Source organism: Bufo bufo, chromosome 1 (genome assembly GCF_905171765.1).
Source record: "Bufo bufo chromosome 1, aBufBuf1.1, whole genome shotgun sequence".
Taxonomy (NCBI): domain Eukaryota; kingdom Metazoa; phylum Chordata; class Amphibia; order Anura; family Bufonidae; genus Bufo; species Bufo bufo.
This window is the reverse complement of record NC_053389.1, coordinates 722526922-722550074: the sequence shown is the minus strand read 5'-3', so window position 1 is coordinate 722550074 and position 23153 is coordinate 722526922. Positions and strand designations below refer to the sequence as shown.

Below are 23153 nucleotides of genomic sequence, written 5' to 3'. Positions count from 1 at the left end.
ACAGGAACCCCGGTGACGTCACCGGCACTGATGGGCGGGATTTAGCTCTGCCCTAGCCAGTAAAACGGCTAGGGCAGAGCTAAAGCCCGCCCCTCAGAACCGGTGACGTCACCGAACACACTGCCGGGCGGAAGTTACCGCCCGGCAGTGTGTTATTGTAAACAAAAGAGCCCGTGCTCTGCGCTATTAAGCGCAGGGCACGGGAGCGCATCGGAGCATGAGATGCTCCGATGCTAGGCACAGGGATGCTGCCGGGGTGAAAATAAGGGTATGTCCGGGTTCAGCTCTGAACCCGGACAACCCCTTTAAATAGAGGTAAACTACAATACCAGATTACACAGAGCTTGGCATGTGGGTGTTCTCCTTCACCTCAGAGGCCCTTCTGGAGGTAGCAGCACGTCCCAACTCTGGCACCCGCTCCTATCGGACGCTGATAAAATATCCTAGTGATTTGCCATCACTGTCCCAGATGGGAATACCCCTTTAAGTTTTTTTTAAAACATGTATTTAGCACCATAATACAACTGTGCGTAGTGCAGAAGCATGGAGACTGACGCATGGCCATAGTAACATTGGGGGAGCTCTATCAAACTGGTGTAAAGTAGAACTGGCTTAGTTGCCCATAGCGACCAATCAGATTCCACCTGTTTTTTACAGCTCCTTTGGAAAATGAAAGGTGGAATCTGATTGGTTGCTATTAGGAATGGGCGAGTCGACTTCAAATGAAACAAGTCGATTCAAATAAAACTTAGTTTCGATACTGTACGGAGCGAGTATTGGAATGTATTGGCTCCTATGAGCCGAAGTTATTACTTCGCGAAGTCTTGCGAGACTTCTGGTAATAACTTCATAAATTGATTTCTACTGTAAAAAAAATTTTTTTACGTTATTATCCAAAGTCTCGCAAGACTTCGCAAAGTAATAACTTCGGCTCATAGGAGCCAATACATTCTAATACTGTACGGAGTAAGTATTTAAACGAAGTTTTACGCGAATCGACTTCGGATGTTTCATCCGAAGTCGACTCGCCCATCCCTAGTTGCTATAGGCAATTAAGCACCAGTTTGATAATCGCCCCCATAGCTTATAAAGCTGGTCCATCCAATTGTGCCTGCTATCCTTGTTATCAAGTACAAGAAAACAAAAAAAAAAAAAATTCTAGTGCAAGGGCTGGGAGAGGACCTGCCTACAGCAACCAATCCTCTCTGCATGACCTCAACTGTCTGCAGCATCGCAGGAAAGCGACAGCTTCCGGTGTAACTAAGCCCCGCCCACTACTGGAAGAACGTTCATTCGCGTAAGAATTAGTACGTCACTTCCGTTCTGCACGTGGTTCATTACGCAGCTGACTGGGCGGGAGATTGTAGTGAACGCTGCGTGTGTACCGGGAGCTAGGCACAGTCTGTTGCCGCAGGTGTACGAAGTCAATAAAATACGTCAAAAAGAAAATAGGAGGCCGGGTACCTCGGGTGAGTGAGCCCGCAGCGCTTTACTGCAACGTCGTGCAGTTGTTCCTGTTCCCACCCTGTTGTGTAACCTCCTCTGTGATGGATGTTGTTACATATACAGTGCAGCGTCCCTCCCACAAGACACCCCCTGCTGCCCCCTCTGCACTGGCTTCTATGGCCACACTGACCCCCCCTCTCCAGCAGTATTTGTAATTCCTTTTGGTATAAAGTGTGTCAAATTCTGTCCAAAATGATACATGTAGAGACCTTTTGAATTCCTCATACTTCTGGTTTTCTGCTGCCTCGGTTTACATTGACTGTCCAGCATGTCGCAAAGGGGCCGCAAAATGTGCAAACAGCCCACAGTGTGTGGCCCCTCAAAATAAATAAATCCCCAAGCAAACATGTCCTAATTGTTCTAACAAAGGGCGGAGCTTGCTAATCCGCAATTTGCAGGACGCACTCAGCCGGTGTCCGTGTTTTGCAGATCCGCAGTATGCAGACCACGAAACGCATAGACGCCATTCATGTGGCAGCATTGTGACCCATTCATTTCTATGGGCCTGTGTACATGAGCGTTGTTTTTCACGTGTCATCTCTGTGTTACGTGAAAATCGCAGCATGTTCTACAGTCTGCGGTTTTCGCGCAGCCCTGGCTCCATTGAAGTGAATGGGGATTCTGTGAAAAACACATTGCATCCGGATGCAAAGTGTTTTTCACTGATGGTTGCTCGGATTTTTTTTTTTTTTAACGCGCTTGAAAAACGGATCAAAACGCGCTGAAAAAACTGAACGCAATCACAGGAAAAACTGACTGAACTTGCGTGCAACACCTTCCGTTTTTTTCCTGAACAGATCCGGGCACAATATGTATCGTTTGTGTGACAGCGGCCTCACAGTTGTGTAAATGATTGTTTTGCATAATATAACACTTCCTCTGTTATTCCTCCTAGAAACATATATATATACATAGTTACAGGTTCTTCTAAAAAAATTAGCATATTGTGATAAAGTTCATTATTTTCTGTAATGTACTGATAAACATTAGACTTTCATATATTTTAGATTCATTACACACAACTGAAGTAGTTCAAGCCTTTTCTTGTTTTAATATTGATGATTTTGGCATACAGCTCATGAAAACCCCAAATTCCTATCTCAAAAAATTAGCATATTTCATCCGACCAATAAAAGAAAAGTGTTTTTAATACAAAAAAAGTCAACCTTCAAATAATTAAGTTCAGTTATGCACTCAATACTTGGTCGGGAATCCTTTAGCAGAAATGACTGCTTCAATGCGGCGTGGCATGGAGGCAATCAGCCTGTGGCACTGCTGAGGTGTTATGGAGGCCCAGGATGCTTCGATAGCGGCCTTAAGCTCATCCAGAGTGTTGGGTCTTGCGTCTCTCAACTTTCTCTTCCCAATATCCCACAGATTCTCTATGGGGTTCAGGTCAGGAGAGTTGGCAGGCCAATTGAGCACAGTAATACCATGGTCAGTAAACCATTCACCAGTGGTTTTGGCACTGTGAGCAGGTGCCAGGTCGTGCTGAAAAATGAAATCTTCATCTCCATAAAGCTTTTCAGCAGATGGAAGCATGAAGTGCTCCAAAATCTCCTGATAGCTAGCTGCATTGACCCTGCCCTTGATAAAACACAGTGGACCAACACCAGCAGCTGACATGGCACCCCAGACCATCACTGACTGTGGGTACTTGACACTGGACTTCAGGCATTTTGGCATTTCCCTCTCCCCAGTCTTCCTCCAGACTCTGGCACCTTGATTTCCGAATGACATGCAAAATTTGCTTTCATCCGAAAAAAGTACTTTGGACCACTGAGCAACAGTCCAGTGCTGCTTCTCTGTAGCCCAGGTCAGGCGCTTCTGCCGCTGTTTCTGGTTCAAAAGTGGCTTGACCTGGGGAATGCGGCACCTGTAGCCCATTTTCTGCACACGCCTGTACACGGTGGCTCTGGATGTTTCTACTCCAGACTCCGTCCACTGCTTCCGCAGGTCCCCCAAGGTATGGAATCGGTCCTTCTCCACAATCTTCCTCAGGGTCCGGTCACCTCTTCTCGTTGTGCAGCGTTTTCTGACACACTTTTTCCTTCCCACAGACTTCCCACTGAGGTGCCTTGATACAGCACTCTGGGAACAGCCTATTCGTTCAGAAATTTCTTTCTGTGTCTTACCCTCTTGCTTGAGGGTGTCAATGATGGCCTTCTGGACAGCAGTCAGGTCAGCAGTCTTACCCATGATTGCGGTTTTGAGTAATGAACCAGGCTGGGAGTTTTTAAAAGCCTCAGGAATCTTTTGCAGGTGCTTAGAGTTAATTAGTTGATTCAGATGATTAGGTTAATAGCTCGTTTAGAGAACCTTTTCATGATATGCTAATTTTTGGAGATAGGAATTTTGGGTTTTCATGAGCTGTATGCCAAAATCATCAATATTAAAACAAGAAAAGGCTTGAACTACTTCAGTTGTGTGTAATGAATCTAAAATATATGAAAGTCTAATGTTTATCAGTACATTACAGAAAATAATGAACTTTATCACAATATGCTAATTTTTTGAGAAGAACCTGTGTGTGTGTGTGTGTGTGTGTGTGTATATATATATATATATATATATATATATATATATATATATATATATAATTTGAGTAAATTCAAGTTGACAATGTATTACTAGTGCGATACCAGTAGAGTGGATCACACTGACAGTCCAATCAGTGTTACCAGTGTCAGACTATGTAGGCACACCCCCTTCCACCCAATTGTAACAGTATTCATACATTTTCTGGAAGAATAACATAGTCACAATACACAGTTATAAGAAAAGATACCCCTGAACTTTTATTTCATGTGTAACAAAAGTATTTAATGCAGCGGACATGTTTGGACTGGTGGCAGGTCCGCATTAAAGGAGTCTAACTGAATATGTCAGAAAACAATCACGAAAAATGTGTCTCCTGCCTTTCTTATGTCCAGTGGTCATGTGACCACACCGCACCCTAGCTCTAGCACAGGGATCAGCAACCTTCGGCACTCCAGCTGTTGTGAAACTACAACTCCCAGCATGCTCCTTCCACGTGTGTGGGAGTTCAGAGAACTGCCAAGCAAGTGTGCATGATGGGAGATGTAGTTTCACAACACCTGGAGTGCCGGTGGTTGCTGACCCCTGCTCTAGCACATTACACTACCCCTTAAAGGGGTTGTCTGGTTTCCTATATTGATGAGCTATCCTCGGGATAGATCATCAATATCAGATCGGCGGGGATCTAACTCCTGTCAGCCCCACCAGCCAACTGTTTGTGCTTAGCAAAGAAGCCACATGTATGTATGCAGTGTTAAAGGGGAACTTTCCAGCACCGTCAGATCTGCTCACATGAGCCTGAATGATCTGTTTTCTGATTTCACAGGATATCATCTCTGAGGACAAGTTGCCCAAACCTTCTCACCTTGTAGACACTTCTTTCTCCCCTCCTGATAAGATGGCTCTTCGGAAGAAACGTCCCTACGAGCAAGAGCTGGAAGGCTCCACAGTCAAAACCAAGTGCCTGTCCCTAGTGTCCGACCATGTAATGAAAGATCCTACAATGCAGAATATTAACTTGAAGTTGAAACTCGACCATCAAAACAAGTGGACAGTAAAGAAACCCGACCGCAGACATCACTCTGATCAGAGCAGACAGGTTGTGCAAAGTTCTTTTCTATGCTGAGCTTTGGGAATGGATAGACGAGGAGGGATTAAACTTCCCAAACAAACTATTTATCAGTCTACCTCTTAGGCTGCGTTCACCTCACGTTTTTGTCTTACATTTAACATGCACAGAAAACGTATACGTTAACCGGATGCCATACAGTGGCATCTGTCACCATAGAGCTCCATTGTAAAAAAATAAAAATACATGTTAAAAGGGTTTTTTAGAGATTTTTATACTGATGACCCATCTTCAGGATAGGTCATCAGTACCTGGTGGGGGTCAGCTGTTTGAGAATGCATTGGCACTCACAGTAGCGCCGTGGCCTTCTCCCTCCTCACCGAGCACAGTGCCGTACATTGTATAGCAGCTGTGCTTGGTATCGCAGCTCAGCCCCATTCTCTTCTATGTGGCCGAGCTGCTTTTAGGCCACGTGAGCGATAAAGGTAACGTCACTGGCCTAGGAAAAGCTAAAAGAGAAGGCTGCAGCCCTCACAGGAGTGCTGCTGCCTTCCCTAAAAGCTGATAGGCGGGGTCCTGGGTGTCAGAGCTCCACCGATCAGATACTGATGACCTATCCAGAGGATTCGTATTAAAGTATCGGAAAACCCCTTTAATGTATACATTTTTTTTTTTTACTGGACTAGACTTTTACTGGCAGGATGGAAAAGCGTGGTGTACTAAGCTTTTGTATCTTTTTTCTCCCCCCAAACATATATGTTAAACATAGGGCAAAAACATGATCTGAACCCAATCTTATTGAGATGAAGAATGGGAATGGCGCTCTGTTGTGCTTTGACCAAGTCCGAAGTTTTATCTAATCAGAATTTCATAACCATGCTGTCCTCAAGATGTTTATGGATTACTTAAACAGGGTTTTTCTATTGTAAAAAAATTATCTATCTGGAGCTGATAAATGTATGCTTGCAGAGGTCCAACCACTGGGACGCCTACTGGTCACAAGAAGGGAGGTCCCAGAATCCCATGTGAATGGAGCGGTAGTGGGCATGCATGACCATCACGCTATTAGCTGTCTATAGCACTAGCGGAGATTGCTGAGCAGATCATTGTATGGGCTCACAGAAAGTATATGGTTGTTACACCGCTAACACCCTCTTCCAGGATCAGTCCCTGTCTTCTCAGTCACTATATACACAGTGCTCAATGAGTTCAGGAAGCGGTAATCCTCCGTTCCTAGCCATCATGTGGGGGCCAGGTATGTGCATGAGCTGTTGAGCCTTAGCAGACCTAGACCAACTCTGCAGTGAACCTCAAAAGCCTAATTACTTAAAACCTCAGAGACTGTATTCACCTTGTACCTGGGGCTAATATGTAATTCCCAGTTTAAAGAGGCATCAGGAATCGGCAACTAAAAAAAATGTAAGGTTAAATGCCTCCCATAGGTCTTGTATGACATTATGGGGGGCACAAAGTGTAAAAAAAATAAAGATTAATTTTTTATTTTTTTTTAAAAAGCCACATAGGCCACACCACAGCTTATAGCCCCGCTCCCTAGCCACCAAAAACTACGGTAGATATCCCTGTATATCAAAACGACCATTAGAGAAAGGGGACGTAATTTTTAAATATTCTTTTGTTGCGCTTTGTGCTATTAAAGAATGTGAAAAAACATTTTCCAAGGTATGAATAAATGAAGAACAAAAAACACATCAAGCCCTATGTGACGCTGAAAAAAGGCACAAAAATGATTTATGTAACCGAACAGGGAAATAAAAGTTATGGCTTTCAAAGGTGCATGCACTAAAAAAGTCTGTTTGTGGGATGGGGGGTTGTAAATGATCCGAACTGGGTAATATTATGTATATAATTATATATTTAACCACTTAAGGACCACAGGTTTACACCCCCCTAAAGACCAGGCCCTTTTTTACAAATCGGCACTCCACAACTTTAGCGGTTTATTGCTCGGTCATGCAACTTACCACCCAAATGAATTTTACCTCCTTTTCTTCTCACTAATAGAGCTTTCATTTGGTGGTATTTCATTGCTGCTGACATTTTTACTTTTTTTTATGAATCGAAATTTAACGATTTTTTTGCAAAAAAATGACATTTTTCACTTTCAGTTGTAAAATTTTGCAAAAAAAACGAGATCCATATATAAATTTTGCTCTAAATTTATTGTTCTACATGTCTTTGATAAAAAAAAAATGTTTGGGTAAAAAAAAAATGGTTTGGGTAAAAGTTATAGCGTTTACAAACTATGGTACAAAAATGTGAATTTCCGCTTTTTGAAGCAGCTCTGACTTTCTGAGCACCTGTCATGTTTCCTGAGGTTCTACAATGCCCAGACAGTACAAACACCCCACAAATGACCCCATTTCGGAAAGTAGACACCCTAAGGTATTCGCTGATGGGCCTAGTGAGTTCATAGAACTTTTTATTTTTTGTCACAAGTTAGCAGAAAATGATGATTTTTTTACAAAGTCTCATATTCCACTAACTTCTGACAAAAAATAAAAGCTTCCATGAACTCACTATGCCCATCAGCGAATACCTTGGGATGTCTTCTTTCCAAAATGGGGTCACTTGTGGGGTAGTTATACTGCCCTGGCATTCTAGGGGCCCAAATGTGTGGTAAGGAGTTTGAAATCAAATTCTGTAAAAAATGGCTGGTGAAATCCGAAAGGTGCTCTTTGGAATGTGGGCCCCTTTGCCCACCTAGGCTGCAAAAAAGTGTCACACATGTGGTATCTCCGTATTCAGGAGAAGTTGGGGAATGTGTTTTGGGGTGTCATTTTACATATACCCATGCTGGGTGAGAGAAATTTTTTGGCAAAAAACAACTTTGTATAAAAAAACGGTAAAAGTTGTCTTTTGCCAAGATATTTCTCTCACCCAGCATGGGAATATGTAAAATGACACCCCAAAACACATTCCCCAACTTCTCCTGAATACGGAGATACCACATGTGTGACACTTTTTTGCAGCCTAGGTGGGCAAAGGGGCCCATATTCCAAAGAGCACCTTTCGGATTTCACTGGTCATTTTTTACAGAATTTGATTTCAAACTCCTTACCACACATTTGGGCCCCTAGAATGCCAGGGCAGTATAACTACCCCACAAGTGATCCCATTTTGGAAAGAAGACACCCCAAGGTATTCGCTGATGGGCATAGTGAGTTCATGGAAGTTTTTATTTTTTGTCACAAGTTAGTGGAATATGAGACTTTGTAAGAAAAAAAAAAAAAAAAAAAATCATCATTTTCCACTAACTTGTGACAAAAAATAAAAACTTCCATGAACTCACTATGCCCATCAGCGAATACCTTGGGATGTCTTCTTTCCAAAATGGGGTCACTTGTGGGGTAGTTATACTGCCCTGGCATTCTAGGGGCCCAAATGTGTGGTAAGGAGTTTGAAATCAAATTCTGTAAAAAATGGCCAGTGAAATCCGAAAGGTGCTCTTTGGAATATGGGCCCCTTTGCCCACCTAGGCTGCAAAAAAGTGTAACACATGTGGTATCTCCGTATTCAGGAGAAGTTGGGGAATGTGTTTTGGAGTGTCATTTTACATATACCCATGCTGGGTGAGAGAAATATCTTGGCAAAAGACAACTTTGTATAAAAAAATGGTAAAAGTTGTCTTTTGCCAAGATATTTCTCTCACCCAGCATGGGTATATGTAAAATGACACCCCAAAACACATTCCCCAACTTCTCCTGAATACGGAGATACCAGATGTGTGACACTTTTTTGCAGCCTAGGTGGGCAAAGGGGCCCATATTCCAAAGAGCACGTTTCGGATTTCACTGGTCATTTTTTACAGAATTTGATTTCAAACTCCTTACCACACATTTGGGCCCCTAGAATGCCAGGGCAGTATAACTACCCCACAAGTGACCCCATTTTGGAAAGAAGACACCCCAAGGTATTCGCTGATGGGCATAGTGAGTTCGTGGAAGTTTTTATTTTTTGTCACAAGTTAGTGGAATATGAGACTTTTTAATAAAAAAAAAAAAAAAATCATCATTTTCCACTAACTTGTGACAAAAAATAAAAAAGTCACGGAATACCTTGGGGTGTCTTCTTTCCAAAATGGGGTCACTTGTGGGGGAGTTATACTGCCCTGGCATTTTCCAGGGGCCCTAATGTGTGGTAAGTAGGTAAATGACCTGTGAAATCCTAAAGGTGCTCTTTGGAATATGGGCCCCTTTGCCCACCTAGGCTGCAAAAAAGTGTCACACATGTGGTATCGCCGTATTCAGGAGAAGTTGGGGAATGTGTTTTGGGGTGTCTTTTTACATATACCCATGCTGGGTGAGAGAAATATCTTGGCAAAAGACAACTTTTCCCATTTTTTTATACAAAGTTGGCATTTGACCAAGATATTTCTCTCACCCAGCATGGGTATATGTAAAATGACACCCCAAAACACATTCCCCAACTTCTCCTGAGTACGGCGATACCAGATGTGTGACACTTTTTTTGCAGCCTAGATGCGCAAAGGGGCCCAAATTCCTTTTAGGAGGGCATTTTTAGACATTTGGATACCAGACTTCTTCTCACGCTTTGGGGCCCCTAGAATGCCAGTGCAGTATAAATACCCCACATGTGACCCCATTTTGGAAAGAAGACACCCCAAGGTATTCAATGAGGGGCATGGCGAGTTCATAGAATTTTTTTTTTTTTGGCACAAGTTAGCGGAAATTGATATTTTTTATTTTTTTCTCACAAAGTCTCCCTTTCCGCTAACTTGGGACAAAAATTTCAATCTTTCATGGACTCAATATGCCCCTCACGGAATACCTGGGGGTGTCTTCTTTCCGAAATGGGGTCACATGTGGGGTATTTATACTGCCCTGGCATTCTAGGGGCCCTAAAGCGTGAGAAGAAGTCTGGAATATAAATGTCTAAAAAATTTTACGCATTTGGATTCCGTGAGGGGTATGGTGAGTTCATGTGAGATTTAATTTTTTGACACAAGTTAGTGGAATATGAGACTTTGTAAGAAAAAAAAAATAATTTCCGCTAACTTGGGCCAAAAAAATGTCTGAATGGAGCCTGACAGGGGGGGTGATCAATGACAGGGGGGGTGATCAATGACAGGGGGGGTGATCAGGGAGTCTATATGGGGTGATCACCCCCCTGTCATTGATCACCCCCCTATAAGGCTCCATTCAGATATCCGTATGTGTTTTGCGGATCCGATCCATGTATCCGTGGATCCGTAAAAATCATACGGACATCTGAATGCAGCCTGACAGGGGGGGTGATCAATGACAGGGGGGGTAATCAATGACAGGGGGGTGATCCGGGAGTCTATTTGGGGTGATCACCACAGTCATTGATCATGCCCCTGTAAGGCTCCATTCAGACGTCCGTATGCGTTTTGCGGATCCGATCCATCTATCAGTGGATCCGTAAAAATCATGCGGACGTCTGAATGGAGCTTTACAGGGGTGTGATCAATGACAGGGGGGTAATCAATCAATGACAGGGGGGGGTGATCAATGACAGGGGGGTGATCAGGGAGTCTATATGGGGTGATCACCCCCCTGTCATTGATCACCCCCCTATAAGGCTCCATTCAGATGTCCGTATGTGTTTTGCGGATCCGATCCATCTATCAGTGGATCCGTAAAAATCATGCGGACGTCTGAATGGAGCTTTACAGGGGTGTGATCAATGACAGGGGGGTGATGAGGGAGTCTATATGGGGTGATCACCACAATCATTGATCACGCCCCTGTAAGGCTCCATTCAGACGTCCGTATGCGTTTTGCGGATCCGATCCATCTATCAGTGGATCCGTAAAAATCATGCGGACGTCTGAATGGAGCTTTACAGGGGTGTGATCAATGACAGGGGGGTAATCAATGACAGGGGGGTGATCAGGGGGTCTATATGGGGTGATCCCCACAGTCATTGATCACGCCCCTGTAAGGCTCCATTCAGACGTCCGTGTGCGTTTTGCGGATCCGATCCATCTATCAGTGGATCCGTAAAAATCATGCGGACGTCTGAATGGAACTTTACAGGGGTGTGATCAATGACAGGGGGGTGATGAGGGAGTCTATATGGGGTGATCACCACAGTCATTGATCACGCCCCTGTAAGGCTCCATTCAGACGTCCGTGTGCGTTTTGCGGATCCGATCCATCTATCAGTGGATCCGTAAAAATCATGCGGACGTCTGAATGGAGCTTTACAGGGGTGTGATCAATGACAGGGGGGTAATCAATGACAGGGGGGTGATCAGGGAGTCTATATGGGGTTATCAGGGGTGATCAGGGGCTAATAAGGGGTTAATAAGTGACGGGGGGGGGGGTGTAGTGTAGTGTAGTGGTGCTTGGTGCTACTTTACTGAGCTACCTGTGTCCTCTGGTGGTCGATCCAAACAAAGGGGACCACCAGAGGACCAGGTAGCAGGTATATTAGACGCTGTTATCAAAACAGCGTCTAATATACCTGTTAGGGGTTAAAAAAAAACACATCTCCAGCCTGCCAGCGAACGATCGCCGCTGGCAGGCTGGAGATCAACTCTCTTACCTTCCGTTCCTGTGAGCGCGCGCGCCTGTGTGCGCGCGTTCACAGGAAATCTCGGCTCACGCGAGATGACGCCAATTGGCGTTAGCGTAGCCTGGGGGAGCCGCCGCGATGACGCCTTTCGGCGTTAGCGTGGCGGCAAGCGGTTAAAAATATATAATATAAAAATATTATTATATGTACATAATACAAATGATCCTTATTCAGAATGATTTTGTTTTCTAAGCAGGAACCTGCACCAGCTTCTACTACAGATATGACAAATACTCATCACCAGCAGCAAGGTACTATGGTGAACAGAGTTTGCTTGTCACCTCCAGAAGAATCCACAAAGGTTCCTGTAGTCCGACTGTTTCGCCTGAATATCCAGACTGAAACTAAAGAGGAAAAATCCTCAAATGAATTTGACACAGAGCAACATCATGAACAGGTATAGCCTATTTACTGTGACACAGTAACATCATGAACAGATATAGTCTCTTGGTTGGTTGTGTGTTTTAGAAAACAGTCCTACCTCCGTCTGTATCTGGCCCACATGTATACAGTGAAATATCTCTTTGAAAAGAGCACTCCCATATCCGGACCACATTTCTTTCGTAGCTCCATCATGTATTATGCATATTGGCCATATTCCTTCGTCTTTTTAGACCGAGCTGCATTTTGCCAGGGTTTATTTAAAATCATATCCTATAAAAATATAAAAAATTCTGCATATTCAGAAAATTTTTGTTATCTAAACAGGAACCTGCACCAGATAATGAGTCAATGCACAGTAAATCCTCTCCATCTTCTACTACAGAGAAGACAAATACTCATCACCAGCTGAAAAGTACTACAGCGAGCAGAGTTTGCACATTTGAATCTTCAAAGGTTCCTGTAGTTCATCTGTTTCGCCTAAATATACAGACTGAAAGTCAAGAGAGAGAATCCACAACTGAATTTGACACAGTACAACATTATGAACAGGTATAGCCTCTATACTGTGACACAGTACAACATTATGAACAGGTATACCCTCTTTACTGTGACACAGTACAACATCATGAACAAGTATAGCCTCCATACTGTGACACAGCTATATCATGAACAGGTACAGCCTCCATACTGTGACACAGCTATATCATGAACATGTACAGCCTCCATACTGTGACACAGCTATATCATGAACAGGTACAGCCTCCATACTGTGACACAGCTATATCATGAACAGGTATAGCCTCCATACTGTGACACAGCTATATCATGAACAGGTATAGCCTCTATACTGTGACACAGCTATATCATGAACAGGTATAGCCTCCATACTGTGACACAGCTATATCATGAACAGGTATAGCCTCCATACTGTGACACAGCTATATCATGAACAGTTACAGCCTCCATACTGTGACACAGCTATATCATGAACAGGTACAGCCTCCAAACTGACACAGCTATATCATGAACAGGTATAGCCTCCAAACTGACACAGCTATATCATGAACAGGTACAGCCTCTATACTGTGACACAGCTATATCATGAACAGGTACAGCCTCTATACTGTGACACCGCTATATCATGAACAGGTACAGCCTCCATACTGTGACACAGCTATATCATGAACAGGTACAGCCTCCATACTGTGACACAGCTACATCATGAACAGGTACAGCCTCTATACTGTGACACAGCTATATCATAAACTGGTATAGCCTTTTTGCTGTAACACAGCTACATCATGAACAGGTATGGGACTCTTTACTGTGACATAGCTACATACTGAACAGGTATAGCCCCTTTACTGTGTGACACAGTACAACATCATGAACAGGTATAGCTCGCTTACTGTGACACAGTACAACATCATGAACAGGTATAGCTCGCTTACTGTGACACAGTACAACATCATGAACAGGTATAGCTCGCTTACTGTGACACAGTACAACATCATGAACAGGTATAGCTCGCTTACTGTGATACAGCTACATCTGGAACAGGTATAGCCTTTTTACTGTGACATGGAGCAACATCTTGAATGAGTATAACTTCAGTCTGTATCTGGCCCACGTGTATACAGTGATACATCTCTTTGAAAAGACCACCCCCTTATCTGGACCAGATTTCTTTAAAGAGATTTTTAGCTCCGCTGTGTATCATGCACATTGACCATCTTCTTTCATCTTTTTAGGCAGAGCCGCAATATCTTGTGACTTTGCACTGTATGTTGTTGGGGTTTATATTAAATCAGATAACTTTTATTTGTTTATCTTTACTAAACAATTGGATGATCTAAAATAAATGATCCTTATTCAGAAGATTACGTTCTGTAAACAGGAATCTGCACCAGATGAAGACTCAGTCCACAGCAAATCGTTGCCATCTAATCTTGCACAAAATGAACTCTCAGCTTCTACTCATCATCAGCAGCAAGGTACAGCGACGGGAGTTTGCCTATCGCCTCCAGAAGAATCCCCAAAGGTTCCTGTAGTTCGACTGTTTCGCTTGAATATAGAAACTGAAAAGGACGAATCCACAAATGAACGTGAAGCAGAGCAGCATCCTGAACAGGTATAGCCTCCTTACTGTGACACAGCTTCATCATGAACAGGTATAAGCCTATTTACTGTGACACAGAGCTACATCGTGAACAGGTATAGCCTCACTGTGACACAGAAACATCATGAAGAGGTAAAGCATCCTTACTGTGACACAGAGCTACATCATGAACAGGTATAAGCCTATTTACTGTGACACCGCTATATCATGAAGAGGTATAGCCTCCTTACTGTGACACAGCAACATCATGAACAGGTATAAGTCTATTTACTGTGACACAGAGCTACATCGTGAACAGGTATAGCCTATTTACTGTGACACAGCAACATCATGAACAGGTATAAGCCTATTTACTGTGACACGGCAACATCATGAAGAGCTATAGCCTCCTTACTGTGACACAGCAACATCATGAACAGGTATAGCCTATTTACTGTGACACAGCAACATCATGAAGAGCTATAGCCTCCTTACTGTGACACAGCTACATCATGAACAGGTATAAGCCTATTTACTGTGACACAGCAACATCATGAACAGGTATAAGTCTATTTACTGTGACACAGAGCTACATCGTGAACAGGTATAGCCTCCTTACTGTGACACGGCAACATCATGAAGAGCTATAGCCTCCTTACTGTGACACAGCTACATCATGAACAGGTATAAGCCTATTTACTGTGACACAGCAACATCATGAACAGGTATAAGCCTATTTACTGTGACACAGCAACATCATGAACAGGTATAGCCTTACTGTGACACAGCAACATCATGAAGAGCTATTTCCTCCTTACTGTGACATGGTACAAGATCATGATCAGGTATAAGCCTATTTACTGTGACACAATACAATTTACTGTGACGGGTCTCCGTACAGCATTCAAACACGCTCTTCGCTCAACACTAGTAGAGATGTGTGAAAAACAGGTACACAGACCCATGGAAATGATTGGGTCAGGATTCAGTCTGGATGCTATGTGTTCACTATATGCATCGCATCCACGTGGAAAACGTGCTCGTGTGAAAGAGGCCTAAAGAAAATTTCCTTTGACTAATTGATCTCTTTGTCCGTTCTTTCTGTCCTGGGAATAGGTAAACACAAGCACCGTACCTGCGATTACTTCTACATTTATTGTTAGGTCCCTGGTGCTCTAATTTTTTAGGCCTCTGGTGGAATCTAATTAGTTGAGGTCATATGCTGTTTTTTAGCCCTGGTGGTTTGTTTTGGTGCAAACACGGGTGGAGAGAAGCTCAATGCTGTGACTTCATGTTTTGTGCTTTGGTGGATTTTCAGTTAGACTTTGGCCACCGGTCCTGGTGAAAACTACAGTTACACTTACTGGTAATTGCTTTTCTAGAAGCCCATGACACCATCCCAACGTTTTTCCCACCTTATTTTTATGTGGATGAATTGTTTATTACCCCTTAAAGGGGTTGTCCGGGTTCAGAGCTGAACCCGGACATAGCCTTATTTTCACCCAGGCAGCCCCCCTGAGGCTAGCATCGGAGCATGTCATGCTCCGATGCGCTCCCTTGCCCTGCGCTAGATCGCGCAGGCCACGGGTTCTTTTGTTTTCAATAACACACTGCCGGGCAGAAACTTCCGCCCGGCAGTGTGTTCGGTGACGTCACCGGCTCTGATGGGCGGGCTTTAGCGCTGCCCTAGCTGTTTTACTGGCTAGAGCAGCGCTAAATCCCACCCATCAGTGCCGGTGACGTCACCGGGGTTCCTGTCAGCCCCATGGAGAGCCCCGGTACATCACCGGATCTCCAAAAAATGCCTTTGCCCTGCGAGATTTAGCGCAGGTCAAAGGAGAGCATCGGAGCATGAACTGCTCCGATGCTCAAGTCAGGGGGGCTGCTGGGGGGGAAATGGAGGGATGTCCGGGTTCAGTTCTGAAAGGGGTTATCAAAGATCTATCATGCCCCCCATATGCCCGGGCCCCTCACAGAGGTTGTACTTCCCCGGCACTGCCTCCCCTCATACCGACACGGCCGCCACTGCATCTCCCTCCATCATCTGCGTGGTGGGGAGGGGGGGGGCATAGCAGGCTGCAACGGGAACATCACCTGCAATGCTACGGAGGCTCTGTCCCATCACGGCCTGCTATTGGCTGTTATACGCACGACAGGGTTGCTGGGGAGCGAGGTAAGTACAACCTCTGTGAGAGGCCCGGGCATATGCGGGGGCCTTATAGATCTTGGATAAGCCTTTTAAGCAGACAGCTAGGTCGTTGCATTAGTATTATGGGGGATTAGTTTACTTTTTGTTTTTCTCTATATATTTTTTGGGATGCCTTATTTTTTACTTTTTCTTCTTTTTACTGACTTTCTGTCTAAGGACCTCATCCTTGCAAATCACAGAGGTGTGGAGGGGACATGAACCTGTCTTGGATGGAAGGTCGTCCTCGCATGCCTGCTGTCATGAGCTTCCAGAAAAGCAATTACCGGTAAACGTAATTGTCATTTTCTTGTTAGAGATTTTTAGCTCCACCGTGTGTTATACACACTGGCTATCTTCCTTCATCTTTATAGCCAGAGCCGCAGGGTTTATTTTAAATCATTTTTTTTATGACCCTTATTCAGAATGATTTTGTTCTCTAAACAGGAACCTGCACCAGATGATCACTCAGTAAACAGCAAATCCTCTTCATCTCCTCTTGCACACAATGAACTCTTAGCTTCTACTACAGAGAAGACAAGTACTCATCACCAGCAGAAAGGTACTAGAGCGAGCAGAGTTTGCTTGTCACCTCTGGAAGAATCCTCAAAGGTTCCTGTAGTCCGACTGTTTCGCCTGAATATGCAGACTGAAACTCAAGAGGAAGGATCCACAAAGGATTGTGACACAGAGCAACTTTATGAACAGGTATAGCCTCTTGGTTGGTTGTGTGTTTCAGAAAGTGGTCCTACCTCAGTCTGTATCTGGCCCACATGTTTACAGTGAAATGTCTCTTTGAAAAGACCACCCCCTTATCTGGACCAGATTTCTTGTAAGAGATGTTTAGCTCCACCGTGTATTATGCACATTGACCATCTTTTTAGGCAGAGCCGCAATATCTTGCGACTTTACATTGTATGTTGCTTGGATTTATTTTAAATACGATCTTTTTTTTTAGTTTTTTTTTTTTTCCTGTTGTTTTTACTGCTGGGGTTTATAGGAGAACCACTGGTCATGACTGGAGCTTTTGGACAGGAAGTTCTGACATGCCTGACTCCTGCAGTGAGTTGGTGATTTACATAATCTGCATGCAGCATATAAAGCTTTTTTTTTTTCTTTTTTTTTCTTTCCTTTATTAGTTATATTTAATTTTTTGTCAGTTAAAGCACATGATTCTCCATGTGATCTGTCCTATTTAAAGAGAACTTGTCATGTTGAACATGGTCTGTTTTGTAGGCAGTACGATATGGGGGCTTGTTTTTATGTGGGGCAAGTTGTAGGTTTCAGCGGCACTGTTGTGATAATCATAGGTCTTAATAAATTGGGCGGGGGGTTTACAAAAAAAAAACATTCACTGTGTAGCGTAAGCAATAAATTAACTTTCTCGCCCATATTCCTTGGGGGACACAGGAAACCATGGGTATAGCTCTGCTCCCTAGGAGGCGTGACACTAAGTGAAAGCTGTAAGCCCCTCCTCCATCAGCTATACCCTTCAGCCTGGAGAAGAGACTGCCAGTTTTTGCTTAGTGTCCAAGGAGGCAAGACACCCCCTGCTTATGCAGGGTTGTTTTCCTATGATTTTTTATTTTTACGTTATTTGTTGTTTTTAATTCGGTTTTTTTCTACTTACAGGGACAACAGAGGCGCATTAGACCCCTCTGTTTCTCCCGGGGTTGAGTTGCGCCAGTGCCGGTAATTCCGCACTGCCGCCTCCCCCACAGAAGACAAGGTGGACCAGGGCAGCCTCGCTCCCCTGCGTCCCGCCAGCTCAGGGTCGCCCGCACGCCAAGTCCCTCCCCCGGCTTGCTGCCACTGCGGTGCCAGAAGCTGAAGGGGCGACCCCGCTGGATGGATTGAGGGTGAAGACAGCGTATGGTGAGACAGGCTGCTCCAGCCTCCCCTTCCTCCCTCCCACCGCTGCTACAGGCCTCCTGGGCTCCCATGGCCACTGTTACTACATGGCCACTGCTACATCGTGCGCCCACCCCTCCCCCCCCCCCCCCCGATATCGGACCGTTACCGGGCAGGGGAGTTTATCTGGGCAAGTCCTTGGCAGGGACGCTGCCTTCTGCCACATCCAGGCGCGGAGGGGGCCGCTTTCTTGGCGTGAACGGCGCCATTTCAGGCCGGCACTTCATTATCCTTGGGGGTTAAGTTCATTTTGCCGCGCGCGCGCGGCTCTGCTTCAGAGCGGCAGGGAGGGGGCGGAGCTTCCTACATGCGCTCCGCTACTTCCGGGTTCATCGCACAGTGCTGCGTGGAATCCTCTCTGCAGTGCGATCCGAAGCCGGTGCTGCTGCCTCTCCTCCACAGCCTCCTCAGTCTGTTCCCCCTTACCGCTGCCGCTTGCATCATCCGGGTCTGGTAGGACTTTTAACCCCCTCCGTGCCACAGTACTGTCGCTTGGGTGTTATCCCCGTTTCTTTCCTTGGGGTCTCCCACTTTAAGTGCAACATCTTTGTTCCACCATGTCAGACCCTTCTGCAGCCGCCAAGCCTTGGTACCATGCCTGTACTGCTTGTAGGGAACCCTTTCCCCGGGGGCAGTCTGATCCGCACTGTACTGCATGTCGGGCTCCACCGCAGCCTCAGTCGCCCGCTGTGTCGCTCCCTGCTGCCTCTGACCCGCCTGACTGGGCTAGATCCCTGTCCCAGGCCGTGGAAAGCCTCACTCATGTCGTGGGCCGCCTAATAGACAGGCCGCCTACCCCGCAGGACGCCACTCTTACTGTCGCGCCCTCCGGGTCCACCGCTTCTGCCGCTGCAGCGGGTTCACTCTCCTTTAGTGACCCCTCCCGAGCTAGGCACTCTCAGAAGCGTATTAGAGTAGAGCGAGCCTCCTCCTCGGATGCCTCCCTCTCCCCGCCACGCGTGCACACACAGACGAGCCTCTCCTCCCCAAAGGATTCGCTCTCTGAAGGTGAATTGGCGGTTTCAGATTTGGAAATGGACTCGGCCCTGCCGTCCAAGCTAGCCTCAGCGATGGGTCAACTCATCTCTGATATTCGTGACACCTTTAAGGTGCAGGATGATCCCCCTAGCTCGGACGCAGCTAGCGTCTCATTTATCAGACCCAGGCAGGTCTCAAAAGTCTTCCCAATCCACTCTGATTTCTCCTCTGTGGTGTCTAAGGCTTGGGCTCGACCGGACGCCCGTTTTGTCAGCCCCAAGAAGCTGGACATTTGCTATCCTTTTCCAGCAGATGTCGTGGCCACATGGTCTTCCCCACCCAAGGTGGACCCCCCTGTGGCCCGGCTGTCGAAGAACACGGCCATCCCTGTTCCCGACGGGTCCTCTCTTCAGTCAGCGGAGGACCGTCGCATGGAGACCCTTTCTAAGGGCATTTTTGCTGCCTCCGGTTCGGCTCTCAGACCGGTTTTTGCCTCTGCTTGGGCAGGGAAAGCAATCTCTGCTTGGGGTGCGCAGCTGGAACAGGAGTTGGACTCGGACGTCCCTATCCAGGACCTGCGTTCCTTGGCCCAGCTTATTGTTCGGGCCGGGAATTTTGTTTGTGAGGCCTCCCTTGATGCGGGAGCCCTTATTGCACGCTCCTCCGCCCTGGCAGTTTCCGTCAGGAGGGAGCTCTGGCTGAAGGTTTGGAAAGCGGACGCTGCCTCCAAACGTTCCTTGGCGGGGCTACCGTTTGCGGGTTCCCGCCTTTTCGGGGTCCGCCTAGACGAACTTATTTCGGAGGCCACGGGTGGTAAAAGCACCCATCTTCCTCAACCCCAAGCCAGGGGCGCCCCCCGCGGACGCCCTGGTGCGTCTCGTTTTCGGTCCTCCCGCAGGGCCTCTGGGGCTCCCACCACAGCTGCCGCTTCGGCTCCTCCCCAGGATAAGCATAGGAAGCCGTTTTTTCGGGCGCAGCCCTCCTGGCGCAAGCCGCAGGCTGCCCGCACACCCGCAGCAAAGCAATCCTCTGCCTGAAGGCGCGCCCCCACCCACCCGGGTGGGGGGCCGGCTCCTCCTTTTCAGGGACGTCTGGTTGGCTCACGTCTCCGACGCCTGGGCCCTCGAGATTGTGTGCTCCGGATACAAAATCGAATTTGCATCCTTCCCTCCAGATCGGTTCTTTCGCTCCCGCCTGCCACGGGACCCGAAACGCGCGGTTGCGTTCTCCGCGGCCGTTCAAGCCTTACTGGACAGGGGGGTGATTACCCCCGTTCCTCTAGAGGAAAGGTTCCAAGGGTTCTACTCGAACCTCTTTGTAGTTCCCAAGAAGGGAGGTTCCATGCGGCCCATTTTGGACCTCAAAAAGCTCAACCGTTTTCTCCTCCTTCGACGGTTTCGGATGGAGTCCCTCCGTTCCGCGGTGGCTTCCCTGGAGCAGGGAGATTTCATGTCTTCCATCGATATACAGGATGCCTACCTCCATGTTCCGGTAGCCCGGTGTCACCATCGCTTCCTCCGGTTCGCCGTGGGGGACCTCCACTTCCAGTTTGTCGCCCTTCCCTTTGGGCTGGCAACAGCCCCCCGGGTGTTCACCAAGGTCCTGGCCCCGGTTTTGGCCTTACTCCGTTCCAGGGGTGTTTTTCTGCTACCGTACTTGGACGATATCCTCATCAAGGCTCCGTCCCTTTCTCAAGCGGTTGCCAGCGTGGATCTCACTCTAGAGACTCTGACGAGGTTCGGTTGGGTCATCAACTTCCCCAAGTCCTCCCTTCCCCCCTCCAGACAACTGGTCTTCCTGGGAATGCTTTTAGACACGGGAGCGGCGGAAGTACGTCTTCCCTCGGAAAAACGTCTGATCCTCCGTGGGGCGGTTCGGGGTCTCCTTCTCCACCGTCGACCGTCCTTCCGCTTCTGCATGCGGGTCTTGGGGCAGATGGTTGCCTGCTTCGAGGCGATCCCGTTTGCGCAGTTTCACTCCCGCCCTCTCCAACGGGCGATCCTCTCCTCCTGGGACAAATCGCCGCAGTCTCTGGATCATCCCTTCCATCTATCGCCTCCGGTGAGGTCATCTCTCCGCTGGTGGTTACAGTCCCCTCTTCTGGGCAGGTCTTTTCTGCCACTCAACTGGTTGGTGGTTACAACCGATGCCAGTCTCTTGGGCTGGGGAGGCGTGTTTCCTCCCCGATCCGTCCAGGGCATTTGGTCTCCATTGGAGTCCAAACTCTCGATCAATGTCCTGGAGCTGAGAGCGGCCCTTTTGTCTCTACGACACTGGACTCATCTGTTGAAGGGTCATCCAGTTCGTGTACAATCGGACAACGCCACGGCTGTGGCGTACATAAACCACCAGGGGGGCACTCGCAGCGCTGCTGCAATGAGGGAGGTCTCCAGCATTCTCCGTTGGGCGGAAGCCCACGTCCCGGCCCTATCGGCAATTTTTATTCCAGGGGTGGACAATTGGGCGGCGGACTTCCTCAGTCGCACCACTGTCGACCCCGGCGAGTGGTCTCTTCACCCGGAGGTATTCGAGGCCATTTGCCTTCGTTGGGGCATACCGGACGTGGACCTCATGGCCTCCAAGTTCAATCACAAGGTCCCCGCCTATCTGTCCAGGGCCAGGGATCCGGGAGCTTGCGGAGCCGACGCCCTCGTTCTTCTTTGGCTAGGCTTCGCGCGTCCATACATATTCCCTCCCATCCCACTCCTGCCCAAGGTCCTTCGGAAGATCGCGGCGGAAGGCGTCTCGGTGATTCTGGTCGCTCCGGACTGGCCCCGCCGGTCTTGGTATGCCGACCTCATGCTGCTCCTGGCAGACGCGCCCTGGCCGCTGCCCGCCAGGGAAGATCTTCTCTCTCAGGGACCGATCTTCCACCCGCGTTTAAGGTCCCTACGTTTGACGGCGTGGTTGTTGAGACCACCGTCCTGACACGTAGGGGTTTTTCTGCGGACGTCGTCCGCACCATGATCCGCGCCCGTAAGCCGTCCTCTTCTAGGATCTATTATAGGACCTGGAGGACCTATTTGGGGTTCTGTGCCGATCTAGGGATTCCTCCGCTCCGCTTTTCTCTCCCCACCGTTTTGTCCTTCCTGCAGAGCGGACTTGCCCAGGGTCTGGGTCTTAGTTCTTTGAAGGGTCAGGTGTCTGCGCTGTCCATTTTGTTTCAGCGCCCACTGGCCCCCCTTGGTCCTGTCAAGACCTTCCTTCAGGGCGTGGCTCACGCGGTTCCCCCGTACCGGCCTCCGGTACCGCCCTGGGACCTGAACCTGGTTCTCTCAGCGCTCCAGGCTTCTCCTTTCGAGCCTCTGCGGACGGTTTCCTTGCGACTTCTGTCCTGCAAGGTTATTTTCCTTGTAGCAGTCACCTCTCTTCGGAGGGTGTCCGAATTGGCTGCACTCTCCTGTCTGGAACCTTTCCTAGTGTTCCACCAGGACAAGGTAGTTCTTCGTCCGGTCCCTTCCTTCCTTCCTAAGGTGGTCTCCGCCTTTCATCTGAACGAGGACATCGTTCTCCCCTCTTTGTGTCCTTCCCCTTCCCACCCTAGGGAGAGGGAACTTCATCGCCTGGACGTTGTCAGGGCGCTCAAGGCTTACCTGGAGGTAACCGGCTCTTTCAGGCGTACTGACTCGCTCTTTGTGGTTCCGGAGGGGTCGCGCAGAGGGTTGGCGGCATCCAAAGTTGCTATCGCCCGTTTTGTCAAGATGGCTGTTACTGAGGCTTATCTCGCCAAGGGCAAGGTTCCGCCCCTCGGTGTTACCGCTCATTCCACTAGAGCGGTCGGGGCTTCCTGGGCTCAGAGAAATCGGGCTTCTACGGAGCAGATTTGCAAGGCGGCCACTTGGTCCTCCTTGCACACCTTCACCAGGTTCTACAGGGTGCATACTCATGCGTCGGCTGACGCT

At 47.4% G+C, this 23153-nt stretch overlaps 1 protein-coding gene across 1 annotated transcript in view; it reads left to right on the top strand.

Moving 5' to 3' along the window:
• Positions 1–1331: 1331 nt before the first annotated feature.
• Positions 1332–23153, top strand: part of WDR76 (WD repeat domain 76) — a 140738-nt gene continuing 118916 nt past the window's right edge. Inside the window, 6 exon segments of the mRNA XM_040415662.1 lie at positions 1332–1469; positions 4871–5143; positions 11889–12092; positions 12404–12628; positions 13977–14210; positions 16810–17070. Of these exon segments, the coding sequence (XP_040271596.1) occupies positions 4943–5143; positions 11889–12092; positions 12404–12628; positions 13977–14210; positions 16810–17070 (1125 nt within the window). The 5' untranslated portion in view covers positions 1332–1469; positions 4871–4942.